The 19,911-nt window shown below is 40.7% G+C and overlaps 1 protein-coding gene across 12 annotated transcripts in view; it reads left to right on the forward strand.

Annotated features, from left to right (window-relative positions):
- The window catches only part of MRTFB (myocardin related transcription factor B), a 201,881-nt gene that overhangs the window by 121,637 nt on the left and 60,333 nt on the right, over positions 1 to 19,911 (forward strand). Inside the window, exon 1 of one of the 12 annotated variants that reach the window (XM_079944210.1) lies at positions 912 to 4,294. The exons of the other annotated variants lie outside the window; for them this stretch is intronic. Within the exon in view, the coding sequence (XP_079800336.1) occupies positions 4,174 to 4,294 (121 nt within the window). The 5' untranslated portion in view covers positions 912 to 4,173. Of the gene's footprint in view, positions 1 to 911; positions 4,295 to 19,911 lie in introns of those variants that run through there. 12 annotated transcript variants of the gene reach the window in all.

The raw sequence follows: 19,911 nt of genomic DNA on the forward strand, positions 1-19,911 counted from the left end.
GAGTTTACAAATATAGAAAAGAAAGAAACTGAGAATGACCCTGTGGGGTTGGACTGGAATTGGAGGCATTGGGGTGAACTCATGGTTTTCAATATACATAAATACAGATGTACATACTTAAATACAGGTCTGTATTTACATCTGTTAATAGAGACGTAAATATGTTTGTGTTTACACACACAGAGACATAAACTCACACATATTTCCTACCTCTGACTACAGAAGAGGCCTGGGAACAGTGACACCCAAGTAGCATTGAGCACACCTAGCTTGGTTTCTCAACAGAGCAGGAAAAGTAAAAGGCGAGCCTGGAACATCTCATGCCGAAAAGTAAGCAAGTGCTCAAAGTGCTCAGAACAGTAAGACGCTGAAGCCGGCTCAAAGGGATTCCCACTGGCCAAACCTGGAATTATTTGAATTATTTTTGAGCATCAAAATAAATAATGATAGGAACATGTTATAACCCATTGAAAGAAGTAGGAGTCGTGAGTCCATGCTGATATCAACAGATAACATAAACTGAATAAAGAGAATTTTTTCTCACAGTAGGATGTGCCACTAATAAATGTAGAAGGAATGATAGAATTTTCAAAATCATCATTTGGAGTCATTCTAGTAATAAATAGCTCAGCCCCATGAAATAATTAATTGCAAAGAGAAAAATTAACTTTGTAGTGAAGAAACCTGGCCAATACCATTTTAATAAATTAAACATCATCAGCTATGAGACAAATTGAATTTGTGCACTACCTGATGGGATGCAAAGAACACACTACATTGCTTCTGTGGTATTCCTGCCAAAGATATTCCTGCCACGACTGGTATGTAATCACGAAGACACATCAAACGAACTCAAACTGAGAGTAATTCTACCGAGTAACCAGTCTGTAACCTTCAAAAGTCAAGGAAAGAAATATCAAGAAAGACTGAGGAACTAACTGTTCAAGATGGAAGAAAACTAAAGAGACTTGAAAACTCAGTGCCATATGTGATTCTGCTTTGGGTCCTTCTGCTATAAAGGATGCTGTCGGGACAACTGGTAGAACTTGAATGGGGTCTGTGGATTAGGTGGCAATGATATATCAGTGTTAATTTCATGGTATTGATGGTCATATTGCGGTTATGTGGGAGAATAGCCTTGTTTGTAGGAATTATAAACCAGAGCACTTAGGGTAAAGAGGTATCGTGTCAGAGCCTTCTCGCAGATGGTTCGGGGGAAAAAGGCTTTTTGAATTTGAAATTATTTCAGAATTTTTAAAATAGCAAAATAAATTGTTCTTTTAGGCATATTCACCACTAGAGAAATTATTATTCCCTTTCAAAACTACAAAGGCAAGACTTTTCATACAAATCTACAGCCAGAAAATGTTTCCTTATTGAGATCTTTTATATTTATTAGAAACAAAAATAATAAGACTACAGAGGATCCTTAAAAGAGAATTGTATTACTTTTTAACATACTAAACACACATTCACATGGCCAATAAAGAATTTTTAAATGGATGGTGTAGCTCTGGATTTACTTAGGTTTCTAAACTTGTGGCCAAAAAATTGGGTACAATTTTATAAACAACATCCTGAAAAGGAGAATGTTGGGGTTTATTGTTTTTGTTGTTCTTTTTGCAAAGCAATTAAAAATGTAGGCTCTGGAACCAAGCTGCCTGTTTGGAATCCTGGCCACCACTTACGAGATATGTGGTCTCTGACAAAATATTTGATTTTCCTGTGCCTCAGTTTTCTCATCTGTAAATTAGGATAACAACACTGAACTCACAGGTCTGTCAACAGAATAAATGAGATAATATATGAAGAGCACTTAGACGGTGTTGTGCACTACAACTTTGTTTAGAGCACTAAACAAAGTTGGCTGCTATTGTTATTATTTCAGGAAAAGTTAAATTGCTTTCATAAAAGCACTCTAGTATGATTATGTTGCCTTCCTTCTCCCTCACCAGGAGTAGAATTACATGAAGGCAATGAAAGTCATGGTCTCTGCTCTTAAACCTGTCCCAAGATCAAACTAAAGCGTGGAAATGGAGCATGTTTTAGAAGACAGCAGGCATTGCAATGCCATAGAAAAAAGATGTGGGCTTTGGAGAACTAAGATGTTGTTTGAATTCCAGATCTGCTGCTTACAGGCTCTGTAACTTTGGTCTTGGTCTGTAGAATGTCTAGAATGTACAAATAATCATAGTGATCACAAAGGGCTATTAGGGGTTAAATGAGATAAACTTGGTAAAACTTTCGGCACACCGACCCAAAGAATGTCCACGGAAAATGATGGGGTTTTTTCTTACTCCTTTAAAGGTGTAGGAACAGTTAATTTAGAAGAATGGAGGCCTTAGGATCAGAAGTAGTAGCAGAGCATTTGAGGGCGTTTTTTGAGAAGTGTGTTAAGGTTGTCGCAGTTTGTTCCTGCAGGGGTTTAGACTACCAACGATGGACTTAAATCGCCTCAGAAGGAATTTCAGTTGACAAGAAGCATGTCGTGTGTTGTGTAATCCCATTCTTGAGAGATGCTGGAGAAGGATAGATAACTATCTTTCTAGAACAGCACAGATGTAGTGCACACCAGCCTTGGAAGCAGGGACAAAGGAAAGAATCTTCATCCAGTCCCCATCTCTGTTATATGTTGAAGAGAATATTGGTTTTTCTGGCTGTAAAAATGTAAGCCTTTCTTTATCCCACAAAAGGATCATGTCACATGCACATTCAAAGTGCATGCGTGTATTTTCTTTTAAAGAGAAAATGTGCTTCCTTTAAAGAACACATAGCTGTTCATCTAAAAATTAGTGACTCTTGGTCACTGACCTAGGACTTCTTTAGAACTCTGAGTAATTATCAAAAGAAGAGCTCTGAGTATTATCTTCTGCTTTCATTCATTCACTTAGTCATGCAACAAGTATTTGTTGAGAACTCCCTAATATTCCAGGCATTCTGTTAGATGTTGATTATTTAAAAAGTGAACAAAGCAAAAGCAGATCTGTCATGGAGGGAGGATTCAGTCTCCTGTGCTTACAACCTCTAATGGGTTTTATGGGACCTCTTTGCAAAGGAGCATACTTCAAACCATGAAAATCAGATTCTTTTGGCTACAGCGGTAGACAGATAGATGTTTGGTGTGTAGGAAAGCAGGCATTTCCACTTTGCCTGGAGTTGCCTTACCTGCACATTTCCTTCAGGCAGCGTCCCTGTGCCTAGTGGGCGGCCAGGTGACCTGGGGAAACGGTGCCCGTTGATAGCTCACGTGAAATTAAACTTGGCTGCTTGCTGGTGGAACCTGTTATGAACTAGAAGCTCTCAGTGTCTGCCTTTAATACAGGGGAGGAGATTTTCTTCCTTAGCACAATCATGGCGATGTTAACTCTCTCGGCCGACTAGTGGCACAAAGGAAAACTGCCGCCCGGGTCTGCATTGGCGAAGGCAGAGAGCTGCAGTTACGGTCATTCCCTGTGACAGAGAGAACCGGCTGTGGCTGGGAGAGCCGGCAACGGCAAAAAGCACACCACGAAAGCAGTGTGGTGGTGACATGCTTCTGTTTTTATCCAGATATGCTAGTAACATGTTTATTCAGTGTGGTGCCTCTGCTAAGATAAGACCCTCTTCCTTCGGGTGCTTTAGACCGCCGTTTGTTTAGCTGGAGAACTTAATGAGTAATGGATGTGCTTGGCTGGCTGATAGAAAGTATTTCCACAGCCTGTGGCTGTGTTTATAGAGAGCCGGAGAGAGACCACAGGCAGCAATTTGTCTTCTTAGGTATCAGCAAAGTCTTGTCTTTTAACAACTAGAGGATTTATTTTTAACTGCTTGAGTCAGTGTTTGTCAGATGACGCGGACCATCAAACTGCAGATTGAAGTCCCCAGTGCGGGGGAAGCTGGGCTGGCTGGGAAAAGGGGTGGGATTTCAGCATCATCGTGCTTCCGTGCCTCTGCCTCCCAACGTGGGAGAGAGTTTCGGGCTTCCAGCAGCAGGAGTCGATTCGCAGGTCCAGCTGGCAGCTAAAGGGTAACGGCTCCTTCAGCTGCTTGAAGACATAATTGCCCAGTGATCGGGGTATTGTGAGGAGCCACCCAGGACCCCGGGACCAGAGGATTCCGAGCGCTGGCCTCTGCTGTTTGGCAGACTGAGTTTTTCTCTTGCTTGATGCTGCCTGTCTCCAGAAGCCTCTCACCATGATCGATAGCTCCAAGAAGCAGCAACAGGGCTTCCCGGAGATTTTAGCTGCTGGCGATTTCGAGCCACTAAAAGAAAAGGAATGCCTTGAAGGGAGCAACCAGAAAAGTCTCAAGGAAGGTCAGTCTGTCTGTGGACAGGGGCAGAACTGCCAAATTCATACTCTCATCAACCAGGCTGAGCGTGTGTGTCTGCTTCCCATGCCGTGTGTCTGCTCTCTCTCCACTCACGTACCTTACACGCTCTAAGTTCTTTGAAATGAAAGCTTAATACTGTTCTTGGTAGCCCTTTCTGAAGATTCATTCACTGATAGGACTCCAGGGAGGTGGCAGTAACTGATAGAGTAAGGGGACTTACGAAGCCAGTCCTCATTTCGGTGAAATCCTGCCAGGTTTGTTCTGTCGATTTTCTCATGTCCTCTAATTTTTTTGCTTCCCCCCACCTCACTTTAGGAGAGGCCATTTCCTTTTCAGTGTTATGCAGAACCCTGCTTCTTTTACATTGAGGAACACGTAGTTCCAGGGAAATGATTTCTTTTTCCAATTAACATGTTTATGGTTTTTATTGTTTAAAAGCAGGAAGGTAGCTAGCTCTTTCTTAATTGTATCCTTAAATGATTGGTTTAATTGGTTATAATGCACATTGCACCATCATTTTGTTTTGTTTTTTAGGCACATTGCGTAGTTTTGTCGTTTTTTAACAAAGCAAAGAGTAAGCTTAAGAATGCTGTCAGTGATTGTTAGTGGCCACCACGCAGGTACCTCCCTGGCTGATTTAAGAAAAATGTCCAAAGTTCTGGGCACTGCTGTCCTGTGTCCTGGTACACTGAAGTGTGGCAAGACCAGTGCCCAGTGTGCTTTACTACAGCAGCTGGAGACCAGGGACCATGGAGTAAGAAATTCAGAATCTTCAGAGAATAAGTTTTTTCTGAATTTGAGATATGAAAGTCACCCCTCTCGATGCTTGTTTAATTTGAAATTTGATTTTCTAGTGTTCTTTGGGAGGAAAACTCCCCACAATAACCATCAGCTGCCCCCTCACCTCTCCACCGGCTCTTCCTCGTCTTCTGGAGACCCAGACAGTAAATACAGTTGTCTGCCCAAGCAGCAGTCTGAGCTTCTTCCAAAATGATATTCCTTCTTTTCTTTTTCATACATTTAGAAAAGGAGAATGTGGTGACGGATCGTTGCATATTTAAACAATAAGAAGAAGGAACGATAGTTGTTTTCTTATTGGAGTTGAACTTCTTTTGGGTACTGGTTGAAACAAACATGTAGATGGAAACAAAGGACACACAATGAAGTATCAATAGCTGCTGCCAGGAACCAGACAGCGGGGTTGCCCCCGCTTGTGCGCTGCAGGTCTTCTTGTAGACTCTCGTAAAATCAACACCGGTAGAGCTTCTAGGGCACGTTCTAGAGACTCACTGAGGAGAACTTAATTTTTTTAAATCAGTAACTTAAAAAGGGGATTATCTATATATCATTTAAGTCAAGTTCTAGTGTTAAGCTCCTATTAACATCATAAATTTTTAACAATTTTTACGCTACTTGAAAAACCGGGAAAAGTGGAGGAAAATGCAATTGGAGAAATAAAAAGATGTTACAACAACAGTATGATAACGAGTGTAGAGAGCAAGAATTAAAAATATAAAAACAGGGTAGGAGAATTATCAACAGGAACAGCAAAACTGCCTTGAGATGATTACGTAATGTATCGATTCTTTCCCTAACAGTTGTGACCATGCTTTGAATTTATACATGTGCTGTAGTATAATGTCACAAAGCAAGAGCATGGACTCTGAAGTGAGATATACTTGGGATCAAATCCCATTTTCTAGCTCTGTGACCCTAGACAAGTTCACTGCTCTGAGCCTTAATTTCCTCCTTTGTACAATGAAGATAAACAATACCTACTTCATAGTGTCTTTATGAGATACCCAGTTTCATGCCAGTTTGCCACCCCTCTTCTAATTTTTTTAACCCTTTGTTACTTTTCCTTTCTATTTAAAATTTAATTTTTAAAATCTTGTGTATATTGGCAAAGTAGAGAAGTACTTACATATCTTGCTGTCATGTAAATTCATCAGTATAAAGAGGTGTACAGGGAGAGAACTTTCATATTTTTAAACACTCCACAGAAATGACTGGATGATAAAATTCATCTACCTCACCACAGTTGCACTGAACTAGGCTTCGCTTTCTATCTCAACAGACTGTATGTCTACTTATTTTTTGCTAGCGATAGGGCTGAGGGGGGGAAAAAAAAAAAGAGAGATATCAAAGGTGATCTGTACCTCAAAGGTAGTGACACCGAAAGAGGATTAGACCTGAGTTTAATTAGAACAGAAAAAATAGGAGAAATTTTGCAGAAAGCTACTTTTTTTCCTTGGTGTCCTCCGAAAATGACTACGTTCCTTTGCAGGGTTGAACTCCTGGAATTCAGTGTGTCACAGTCACTGCCTGCAGATGAGCACCAGTGGTGACCTTATCAGACTCTTGGGACAGGCCACTGCTGAGCTTCTTCTGCTGCTAGGTCCTGGGTCATATGTCAGTTTTATTAATCTGTGAAAGCTTATTGATACGGCAGCAATGTTCAAACACTAAAATGCCCCAGAGTCTAATTAGATCCTATGCTGTCTTGTCAAAAGACAAATTTCTGACTATTTAGTCATGTCTGTGGTTTATGCCTCATGTTAAGGGATACTAATTTAAAGTACTACCTTTCACATAAATAATATTTGATGTTCCACTCATTTGTGGCAGTGTCTGAATCAAAAGTTTTCAGGTAATGAGGGAAGAATAGATTTTGGTCCATTCCATTCTAATCGTAGCGACACAGCCAGGTCTCTGGCGTTCGTGATGGTGTCTGCTGCGAGGGGTGGGAGGTCGACCTCTGCTTCTCAAGTAGTTGCTCTCGTTCTTGCTTCTTTGGGGACATTTTAGAATTCCTGTTATTGTTGACAGTGCTAATTAGCTGAAATTATTATTAGGGGGAAAAACAGATTTTGTAAGCAGATAATCATAGGTTTCAAAGTTTATGTGACACCTTAGCAAGAAAATTTAGCAATACCTGTTGAAAGTTTAAGGGAAAAATGTTCCAAGTGTCAACCGCCTGTGAATAGTTGTCACCACATACCAGAGAATTCTTTGGATAGTAAAGCATATCTCCTCACAGTTTTGTTAATGCTTATATAAACTTTTTGATAAATACCAACCCACATATATAGTTGGAGAATTTAATTATTTTCTGCTTCAGGTGAGAAATGGCAACAAATGTCATGAATTCTGATCAACTTCAAAATAGAACATTTTCCTTAGACTGGTTTCTTTTGTCAAAGCAGCAGTAGGGAATCTCACCTTTTGACTTATCCACAAAAGGTTTAGAACATTTTTTAATAGGGCTCATCACAGATGAGATTTAAATTTAATTTCTCGTTCTAACAACTGAAGGATATTACACATCACTGACTTGACAACTTACAAATTAATAATCATGAAACTTGAGGGGAAAAATCAAATAAATTGAGATGTTTAATTCAGATAAGTGGTTTAATATGAAGCGTTACTGAGATAATGAATCATAATGCCAGTGCTACCAGCTAGTTATATCCCGTATTTATCCAAGACAAAATGGTAGCAAATCAATTTAAAGAGGAAAAATTGATGTTCGATATACGGAGCTCTCTAATGGTGAAGATGAAACACCAAAGAAAGAAAACTGGCTTGTGTATTAATTACTTTGACTGAACTACCTGCTCTAACAAACAACCCCCAAACTCAGTGTTTTAACCAATCAAAGCGCATTTCTTGCTCAAAACATAGTCCCAGGTGGGTTGGGCAGCTATCCTAGTCAGCCGTCCTCTAAGAAATGACTCGGGGATCTGGGCTCCTTTTATTGTGTGGCTCAGCTGTGGCTGGTGGGGAGAAGAGCTACTGCTTTGGGGAACCACATTCCCAATTCTGTCGTAGACTGGCTAGTAACAGTTGTGATAAAGCATGTGAAAGTTTGTGGCAGACTGCATCATAGACAGCGGAGTGGGTTAATGGGGTGCGCTGGGACATGGCTATAGGAGATCTATGTATGGAAAAAATGCACATTTGTCTGAGATATTCTGAGCAGTTCAACCTAGGGAAAATAGACTAAATAAATACCTTTATTAAAGCACCAAAACTTTTCTAAGTGACAGATTATCTCATACATACTCTACCTGCACTGTCCATTAGCCTCACATGGCTGTTCAGATTTACATTTAAAATCATTAAAAATGAAGTAAAATTTTTTAAAATCTACCTCCTCAGCCACATTCTCCACATTTCAGTTACTCAGACGCCACACCTGGTTAGTGGCTTCTGTATAGAACCATGCAGATTATAAACCATTTCCATCACTGCTGGACGTTCTCTTGGAAAGCTGCTCACCCCAGCTTTGCAGGTCCAGAGTCTCTTGAAACCCAGTCCCTGTGCCACTTCCTAAAGAAAGTCACCTGATCCTATCAGCTAAAAATAATTCCTTCTCTATCATATACTCCCAGTAACTTGCTCTGCATCTTTTTATGGCATGTCACCTTTTGCTACTGTAGTATGTGTCTGTACTATCTTCACTATTAGACCATAATATTTCTTGGAGATACTGTCATTGTTTGGATGATTTTTATACCTCACTCCCAGTGCCCTGCATCTCAAAGATACATTACTATTATGCAATAAGTTTTTGAAGAATATTATACCCCTCTCTGCCTTCTTAAACAATACAGTTTGAACTGTTACCTTCAGATATAATTTAAAATTCAATTATAAATTAATGGCTAACCCAAAATGTAATGCATTGGTGCCTTAAGTCATTGTTGAGGTGTATAAAACTGTTTGCCCATGCACAGAATGATCCCTAGATCATTACTGGATTACTAGAATCATTGTTTATTATTTGATTTTTGTCATCTGCCACGTTCGGCTGCTTTTCGCTTTTCTGACCTGCTGCTTCTAATCTTCCAAGTAAGCAACAAATAAACAAAATGTAATAGTGGAATCGTGATTGTGTTGTTGATTCAATTAAGATTTATTGAGTCATACTGGGAGAAGCAGACAAATAAGCAGTTAAAATAGAGAATGCTACCGAGCCTTCTTCTGTAAGTAAAGCACGTGAACTTTGCAGCATCTATTTTTATTTCTTTGGGAATTTCTTCTTTCTTTGTTTTCTGCCAGTGTTCTACATAACTGAAAGTGTTGTACAAGTGAGGTATTGCTAAATTAATGGGTCTTTTAAAAATAAATTTGAAGTGTACGATACGGTCCTTAAAATAAATTCAAACAACATACAGGTATGAAGGAAAAAGTAGAAGATTCTTTTTCCCAGATGTAATTCAGTGTCTTTTAAAAATGGGTATATGCTGCCTTTGAGATGAAATTATGTAATTTAACTTTTTATTGGAAATCATTTTGTTTGGCAGAAGTTTGAGTGCTTCTCCACAGCATCACTCTAGAGGTTGTAAACCTCTATAAGCAATGGCATTCAGGGAGCTCACAGCCTGCAGTGGGAAACTGAATGATCATTTAGAAGTTAAAATATACACACACATAAAAGACATGGCAGAAGAAACCTCTCTCTGCTTTAGTCCAAATGAGTGAGGATCACAGACTGAGCGCCAGGCGTCTCTCTTGTGCTTCAGACCTGCACGGTCATCTACATCCCTGACGGCTCCAGTAGGCCCCTTACTTCTTCCCATGAAACACATTCCTCCAGGGCTTCCTGTCTCTCCGTCAGTGGCACCTCCGTCCCCCCATTAGCTCACGGCAGGAACCCAAAATGGGAGTGATCCCTGATAGCTTCCTTGACCTTCTCCTCATAGCCTGTCACCAAATCTGGTTATCGAATCTGTCAATTCTACCTCAAAAATATTTCATTTCTCAACAGCACTGTTTCACCACAGCCCCACCCTTATCCAGGTCCCCTTCCTCAAATAGAATCTCAGCAGGAATCTTTACTCAAGTAGAGATAGAGCTGCCCAGCTGATCTCCGCCTACGCTCTGGCCGCCTTCAGCAAGTGAGGCCCTGCCTCTGTGCCACTTCTCTCTCTCTCCACAGCTGTTCTCTCCCAGAACGCCTCTGCCTGCCCACCCATCCCCACCCCATCCCCACCCGATTGGCCTGAACAACGCAGCTCATCCTTTGATCTGCATCATCGTGCACAGTTGCTCTGACATTAGGATTGCACACAAGTTGTGTCCCAAGTTCACTGTTCTCCTTGTGTTTTTGTGGGCAAATTGGCACATGTGTGTGTAGGTATACATATATAACGTTGAACAACGTGGGAGTTAAGGGCGCCAGCCTCCCACCCCCCTGCCATGCGCAGTCAAAAATCTGAGTACTGTTCTCTCTGCCTCAGAAACAAAGGAATTGACAGATGACTCAACCAAGGGCAGGAAACCAAAACGGTTTGGGTAAAATCAGGACTCAGACCCTAATTCTTTTGATTCCACATATCGTGATCTCTAATCAAACACAAACTTTTCCCCCACTTAGTTAAAGATATGTAAAATGAAAATACAGGTACTGCATTTATTGAAAAAAAAGTCCACGTGTAAGTGGACCTGTGCAGTTCAAAGCCATGTTGTTCAAGAGTCAACTGTGTGTGTGTGTGTGTGTGTGTGTGTGTGTGTGTGTGTGTGTGTGTGTGTGTGTCCCATTCCTGAATCCACAAAATGGGAAGAAAAACCAGGATATTGAGCCAGGATCAAATGACCTCAAGAGAGTAGCATGTGCTTACTATTCTGGGAAAAACTGGAGGTAAATAATATTCCACTATTTTCCTGTTTCATTGTTAATTGTCTTTTTATTCAGAGAAGCTGCCTTAGGAATTTACCCTAAGGCATTTCAGAATCTTTTATACAACGTACATTTTCCCAATTTAGAGGGATTAGGAAAGAGCTTTAAGCTGTCAGCACAACACACATATATGGGATCTAAAAAAAACGGTACTGATGAACCTAGTGGCAGGGCAGGAATAAAGACACAGATGTAGAGAACAGGCTTGAGGACACAGTGGGGAAGGGGAAGCTGGGATGAAGTCAGAGAGTGGCATGGACATATATACATTACCAAATGTAAAACTGATAGCTAGTGGGAAGCAGCTGCATAGCACAGGGAGACCAGCTCGGTGCTTTGTGACCACCTAGAGGGATGGGATAGGGAGGGTGGGAGGGAGACGCAAGAGGGAGGGGATATGGGGATATATGTATACGTATAGCTGATTCACTTTGTTATACAGCAGAAACTAACACAACACTGTAAAGCAATTATACTCCAATAAAGATTTAAAAAAAAAAGTGTCAGCACCTCTGCCTATGCCTGCACACTGAAATTCTAATGCAGCAGTGAAACATAGACTTTTTGATTACCCCCCAAATAAGAAAAATAAACGTTATCTTCTTTTGGAAACATGGAGGGTTAAGAAATCTAGACATTCAGGTATAGAACCAGCATGGTCCTACAGATTAAAAATTAATTGTCTGAAAAAACAAATCAAGTTTTTTTTAAACCTCTTTACATTGCTGGTGATCAGGCAATTAAGTGGATGATTTTACTTTTGCAGTGCCTATTATTTGTGTTATACTTCAATTTATTCCACTGTGTAATTTATTTCCACTGCGTTTTAACCAAGTGAGATTTTTTTAGATGTACATAGGTATGTACAATATCTTTCTGTATGTCTGCCACAGGCTAACGTTGTCCCTGCCATTCTGTACCAGGTCCCCTGGCTTGATATCACGTTGTCATACCATGAGAAGCATACTTAATTCATTCCAACTTTTGACAAAAAGGAGAGGGGAATTTGTGTGAAGGTATGATCAGTTTAAAGAAACATGGCCCATTTTTAGCAGCCTGTTTCCATGGAAACAGAAGCAGCAGCCAACCAGAGAGTTATCAAAGTACCTGTAAATTTCCAAGGGCTGAGTGTTGAAAACATTGTCTTCCTGACCTCATGGTGCAGATTAATGCAGGAAACCTACAGTGCATTAGCCTGGACTGCTAGCATTTTTAGTTTTTACTTCATTTTTGCTCTTTAATTCCTAATAGAGGGTGAATGCTGCATTCTTGACTGTGACCTCCCTACCAGCAAGGGACAGTGGTTTAGAATTCCACAGTTTGTATCACCTGCCTCTTCCCCCACACCCCTCACCCCAGTGGACGTCAAAGGATGCAGTAGACTTTCTGATACTGGATGAAAGGCAGTATTTCCTAGGTAGTCTAAGACCTAACTTTCAAACACTGATTTGCACAGTTTTTTAAAATTAACTTAATGTTGTCTCTCCTTTTCCTAAATGGAAAATAATCATAATATAAAAATTCCTGATCAGAACGCCCTTTGCGCTCGGTGGTATCAGAGGTTTAGATTTATGTGCGTACTGTGTTAACTCTGCTTTTGCTTCAGACAGGAGTGTTGACGGGAGTTTGCTTAATGAGCGCAGATAGCATGGCTCTTATAGGACACACCACCATTTTATTTTTGGCCTCTTTGCATTTCATTATTTTAAATTACTTGAAGAAGAACCTTATTTTGTAATTGGCAAATCAGACCCCTGAAAATACAACCAAAAGTCTGTAATCTTCGGTTGCTACTTTTTATCATCTATGAGAGTGCTTAAGTGTTTGTACGCTTCTCTAATGCAGCCTAAATTTCACATTAACTGTAAATGGAGATGAAAATAAATTACTGTCTACCAGTCTTTCATGCTCTTCTTTACTCCTTTGCCCTTAGTGTTCCCTTTTTCAGTCTTCTTTTACCCTTCAAAACAATATAATTAGATTTTGTCTTCTGTTCTACCACCAACATCAATTCAGAAATATCTGAAACCTCAAATTCATACAACTAAGCAAGACAAGTGTTGGTTCTGTCCCATGATAATCACTTGCCCATACAAAATCTTCTTGGTGATTTATTCTTAAACTTGGCTAGAATTCTTTTTCCTCAGAAAATAGTAACTCAGTTATATACTTGTAAGTATACCGTACAAAATTAAGTAAAACATGTTTATTAAAACTTCTATATGGTGAGCATTGTAGAAGGTGCTAGAGTATAAGGATGAGATTTAGAAGGGGAATTAGAGGCCCCCCAAAAACCAACAAAACCTAGAATTTGGTGTGACAGGAAATATAATATATAGCTGTTATTGTAGTTATCAAATCCTTAAAAGATGAAGTAACCGTTGGTGGTTAACGGAATTATGATGGTGAGGGGGGCTAGCTAGCGATGGGTGGGAAATAAGAAATTTGATTCTTGAGTAATCAGTGTCTTAAAGTCAGTTGCTCTGCCAACTGTTCCATTTTTTCTATTGAGGTAAAATTCACACAACATAAAATTAACCATTTTAAGTGAACGATTCAGGGGCATTTAATGTATTCACAGTGTTGTGCAAGTACACCTCTGTCTAGTTCCAGGACATTTTCATCAGCCCAAGAAAAAACCCTGTAGCCATTAAGCAGTGACTTCCCCCCAGTTCCAGGTAGCCACCAATCTGAGCTCTGTCTCTGTGTATTTACCAATTCTGGATGTTTCACATCTATGGAATCATATATATGATGTTTTGCCATCTGGCGTCTTTTACTTAGCGTAATGTTTTTCAAGTTCATCCATGTTGGGGCTTATATAGTACTTGATTTCTTTTTATGGCTGAATAATATTCCACTGTATGGATGGACCAGGATTTGTTTATTCATCTCTTGATGACATTTGGACTGTTCCCACCTTTTGGCTGTTGTGAATAGTGCTGCTGTGAACATGGGTGTACATGTGTGTGTTTGAGTACCTGTTTTAACTTCTTTTCAGTTCACCTAGAAGTGGAATTGCTGGCCTGCAACTGTTCTTAACTAAAATTGTATATAATGAGCTTGAGAAAGAACTGCGAAATGTTCTGATTTTGTATCTTGTGGTCTTTTTCTCTGATGAAATGATATCGTTCACAGCCAGTGAGTGACTCGCCATTTCCTAACTGACTTCTCTCCCCCAAGCTGTTGCCATTATTAGTTGGAGCATGTCAAGACAAAATAACCATGTTTCTCTTTTCAACTTGTTCTTCGCAGTCTGCAATGATTATTTCAAATCTCCTTCACTAGCCTCAAAACTGACGTTTCCTTCATTCATCTCACTTTGAACAGATGACCTTTCTTCCTCCTTCTCTGAGAAAATAAGAGCCATCATCTGGGAACTCTCTGGACGTCCCAGACCACATCTATAAACCTCTCTGCAGCTGTATCCAATCCTCATTGCCTTCCTGTCATGATAGAGGAAGTGTCTCTTAACAAGGTTGTTCTTGTTTGCTCTGAATCCCCTCCCCTTCAAGGGATCTGCTACCTCTTATTCTCTCCTTTATTCTCATTCATTCATTCCCATTCTCTCCCTCCTCTCCCCTCCCCTTTTCTCTCTCGCTCTTCATCGCTTGTAAACCTGTTCAAGTATGTTCCAACCTGAAGTTCCACACCCCTCAAGCTTTTGCCTCTCTCCTACCTTCCTGGGCAACATTTTTTTTTTTTTTTTTTTTGCGCTACGCGAGCCTCTCACTGTTGTGGTCTCTCCCGTTGCGGAGCACAGGCTCCGGACGCGCAGGCTCAGCGGCCATGGCTCAGGGGCCCAGCCGCTCCACAGCATGTGGGATCTTCCCGGACCGGGGCACGAACCCGTGTCCCCTGCATCGGCAGGTGGACTCTCAACCACTGCGCCACCAGGGAAGCCCCCTGGGCAACATCTTGAAAGCATTGTTTCCATTACTATCATTCTTACTCTTACCCCTCCCTAACCTCTTCCAGCCTGGTTTCCATCCATCACTCCAAAAAGCAGCTCCTTCATGTATTACAACAGCAGCATCGGACCCAGTTGGTCGTGACCCCTTTCTAGAAACACTTTTATACACACTCTCCAGGCTCCTCCTCCTCCTTAGGCAGCTTCCTCTCACTTCCTTTTTTGGACCTTCATCCCCATCTGACCTATAAAAATGGGCTTTTAATTGTTGGATTTCCTAGGAACTTGGTCCTGTGCTTCTTGTTGTTGCCTCCTCTTTCTATATTCTCTACCTTGGCAAACTCCCATAGCTTCAAGTACTACATAAGTGACAACTTCCAAATTTTAGCCTCCTGCCAAGAGCTACCTTCTGAAATCTGGACCCGTAGAGCCAGTTGTCGCTCTGACATCTCAGCTTCTAATTCAGACACGTCCAAGACTGAACTCCGTAAATGGCCATGATGTATTCTTTATTCAGTCAGTGGCCCACCCACGTGCTTAAGCCAGAAACCCAGGCATCATCTTTATCTTTTTTCCTTCAAACACAACATCCAGTCCCTCAGCACATAGTGTTGATTTTGTTCTAAGTATTTCTCAAATCTGTCTATTACATCTCTCAGCTGTGTTGGAATTGAAGAAAAAAGAATGAGAAGTCTTAAGCTTATTAGGTTTCTGTCCTGGAACATGAGAAGAATTCTACCAAATTTATAAATAAATATGTGGTTTACAAGAGAAAGCTTAACCTGAGCTTATGACAACCACTGTAAATATCTCTGCATTCAGTCAAAAACCCAGCCCCATCACTCTCACTAATTCTTTTGATATCTATTGGTCCCTTACTGCTTAATAGTTATTTGAAATTTTACTATTACTTTGGCATAATATTGCTGATAGCCTTAGGTAAGAGTAAGTGATCTTTGGTTCTGAATTTAAAATTACCTTAAAGCATGATGATGTATATTATGAGGAAGGGATGAGCAAAAAGGTCCTCTCTCTTGCCTTGTAAGTGGGGATATAGATTGGTACAACCATTTGGATTGCAAAGTGTCCCTATCAAAATTTTCAGTGTGTGTGTGTGTGTGTGTATTTTAAGTGTGTGTGTATATATATGTGTGTGTATATATATATATCTTTAAGTGTTTATACATACACACACGATGACACAAAATGAAGATAATCACTGCAGCATTGTTACTAATAACAATAATAGCAGGAAATCTAGACACTTAAATGTATATGATTGACACATCCATATGTTAGATACAGCCACTAAGATAACCAGAAAGAAGAATGAGCTGGATTTCATGGGTGGTTTTTTCTTTAAGCAGATTATTGAACTGTGTGAATGGTATGATGCCTCCGCGTGTATTTCCTTTGCATATTTTATACTTAACATTGCCAGAATATTCACGAAACATTCTCTAGAGCCATAGAAGTTTAATAGTGGTTACCTTTATGGAGGAGGACTGGAGGTCTCTGGTGGGATGGACTGACTTTCACTTTTTTTTAATTGAAGTATAGTTGATTTGCAATGTTGTGTTAGTTTCAGATGTATAGCAAAGTGATTCAGTCATATATTTTTTCAGATTATTTTCCATTATAGGTTATTATAAGCTACTAAATATAGTTCCCTGTGCTATACAGTAAATCCTGTTGCTTATCTGTTTTTTATAGTAGTTTGTATCTGTTAATCCTGTATGTACCACATCTTCTTAAATCAGTCGTCTTGATTGTCACTTGGGTTGTTTCCATATCTTGGCTTTGGGGTGCGTGTATCTTTTTGGAATAGTGTTTTCATTTTTTCCAGATACATATGCAGGAGTGGAATTGCTGAATCACATGGTTACTCTGTTTTTAGTTTTTTTAAGGAACCTCCATAATGTTTTCCATAGCAACTGTACCAATTTACATTCCTACCAACATTGTACAAGGGTTCTCTTCTCTCCATACCCTCTCCAACATTTATTATTTGTAGACTTGTTGTTGTTGTTATTGGCCACGACGTGCAGCTTATGGAATCTTAGTTCCCTAAGATTGAACCCTCAGCAGTGAAAGCAGAGTCCTCACTACTGGACCACCAGGGAATTCCCTGTAGACTTTTTTTTTTGGTTTTTTTTTTTTGGTTTTTTTTGTTTTGTTTTTTTTTGCGGTACGCGGGCCTCTCACTGTTGTGGCCTCTCCCGTTGCGGAGCACAGGCTCCGGACGCGCAGGCTCAGCGGCCATGGCTCACGGGCCCAGCCGCTCCGCGGCATGTGGGATCTTCCCGGACCGGGGCACGAACCCGCGTCGCCTGCATCGGCAGGCGGACTCTCAACCACTGCGCCACCAGGGAAGCCCCCTGTAGACTTTTTGATGATAGCCATTCTGACCAGTGTGAGGTCATTGTGGTTTTAATTTGCATTCCTCTAATAATTAGCGATGTTGAACATCTTTTCATGTGCCTGTTGTCTATCTGTATGTCTTCTTTGGAGAAATGTCTATTTAGGTCTTCTGCCGATTTTCTGATTGGGTTGTTTGATTTTTTTTTGATACTGAGTTTTATGAGCTGTTTGTATATTATGGATATAGTTGGTCGCATCATTTGCAAATATTTTCTCCCAGTCCATAGGTTGTGTTTTCATTGTGTTGATCGTTCCTTTGCTGTGCACAAGCTTTTAAGTTTGATTAGGTCCCATGTGTTTATTTTTACTTTTGTTTCTTTTGCCTAGGGACACTGATCTAAGAAAATATCTTTCACCTTTTTTGTTGTTGTTGTTGTTGTTGTTGTTGTTGTTGTTGTTTTTGGCGTTGCGCGGGCCCCTCACTGCTGTGGTCCCTCCCGTTGCGGAGCACAGGCTCCGGACGCGCAGGCTCAGCGGCCTTGGCTCACGGGCCCAGCCGCTCCGCGGCATGTGGGATCTTCCCGGACTGGGGCACGAACCCGTGTCCCCTGCATCGGCAGGCGGACTCTCAACCACTGTGCCACCAGGGAAGCCCTCACCTTTTTTTTAATGTCCTTTTTTATGTGCATGTGTCACTTTTATTTTAACAAATAAATAGAAAAATTTTATAAAATGTGGATTTTTTTAAAAAAAACTTTTTTGTTTTTTTTTGTCTGTGTTGGGTCTTTGTTGCTGCAAGCAGGCTTTCTTTAGTTGCACCAAGCCGGGACTACTCTTCATTGCGGTGCGCGGGCTTCTCACTGTGGTGGCTTCTCTTGTTACGGAGCACGGGCTCTAGACGTGCGGGCTTCAGTAGTTGTGGCACGTGGGCTCAGTAGTTGTGGTACACGGGCTTAGTTGCTCCATGGCATGTGGGATCTTCCCGCACCAGGGCTCGAACCCGTGTTCCCTGCCTTGGCAGGCGGATTCTTAACTGCTATGCCACCAAGGAAGCCCAAAACATGGATTTTTAAATATAGGTGTTAGTGGTACATACACTGTGTATTTCTGAATCCCAGGCTTAGAAGGAAAGCCTTCAGGATGTGACTGCTTACCCTGTGACTACAAAATACCCATTCACAGCAAAGAACTAAAAATATGGGAATCGTTTTATTTTTTTTTAATTTTTTTATTTTTTTGCGGTACGCGGGCCTCTCACTGTCGCGGCCTCTCCCGTTGCGGAGCACAGGCTTCGGACGCGCAGGCTCAGCGGCCATGGCTCACGGGCCCAGCCACTCCGCGGCATGTGGGATCTTCCCGGACCGGGGCACGAACCCGTGTCCCCTGCATCGGCAGGAGGACTCTCAACCACTGTGCCATCAGGGAAGCCCAGCTTTTTAAACATTTTCTTCTGAGGAACAGAAAAAGCAGTCCATCAGTCTTTTGCTCTTTTGATACAGATTTTTTCAAGATGTCATTTGCCCCTAGCTGATTGAACAAATGCAGTTGTAAACTTTACTGCTGAACCAGCTGCTTGATAGAACACTGAAATCAGGGTTGAATGGGGCCCCCAAATGTAACTGTTCTAAGGTATTACTTAGGGGCCAGTTAATCCCTCCTGTATCTAAGTTCAAAAGATAATATGAAGATGTTGGCTTTTCTAAATTGTCTTGTTTTTATAGGACCAGGCCCTTAAATTAGCACTCTTTAAACAATGCATAATAAATTTTTGCCAAAGTACAACTACTTCATTCTCTTAACTACTCAAACATCTTTAAACAAATTTTAAAAAACTGAAACCAGGGTCTGTTTTTTGCCTAATATTATCTTCAGAGTCAATACATACAATTCTAGAGTATTTTTCAGTTTCCCATCTTTGCTTTTGCCACTGGTTTACCCAGCCTTTACTTGACTGGCTCAGGGTTTTGGGGTGTTTTTTCCTCCCCTCATGATTCTGCAGTTTATTCTGTCCAGTGTCCTGTAATTAAATAATATACATTGGATCTTCTCTTTGACTTGCAGGCAGCTGCTAATCCCCACCCCCACGCTCCATCCCCACTCATCCCACCCTCCTTCATACCCCATAACTGAAACTAGCTATTTATAAAGAATTTCTTAAGACCATGGCTGCCTGCCATACTGCTTCCCAGAAAGTGTCATTTCTGCCTTGTTTTTGTTATATACGTTCCTCAGATGTCCCCTTGCAAATCCCCTGGCCCAACACTGTGCTTTGTTTTGGCTTGTTCAACTCATGCCAAATTGCTATATGTTATTAAAATGCTGCATAATGTGGGTTTTTTCCTTTAGAGTAAAAAGGCACTTTATGTCATATTATGGAAACATTTCAAACATTCTACTTATAGAAACAAAAGAGAAAAGACATATCTTGGTTCAAAAAGCAGCTAAAAATTTTGAAGGGGTGTAAATATTATGTGAAAGACATTATTCTATTTTGAGGTTGTTTTTTTTTTAATATTGGAAACTAATCCTAAAATTTTGCTCTAAAAGCACTTTAATCCACTTAAGAATCAGGGGAAAGGAACTAAGAGATGATACTCTGTGTGTGTGTGTGTGTGTGTGCGCGCGCGCGTGTGTGTGTGTG

Source organism: Stenella coeruleoalba (assembly GCF_951394435.1).
Source record: "Stenella coeruleoalba genome assembly, chromosome: 15".
Lineage (NCBI taxonomy): Eukaryota > Metazoa > Chordata > Mammalia > Artiodactyla > Delphinidae > Stenella > Stenella coeruleoalba.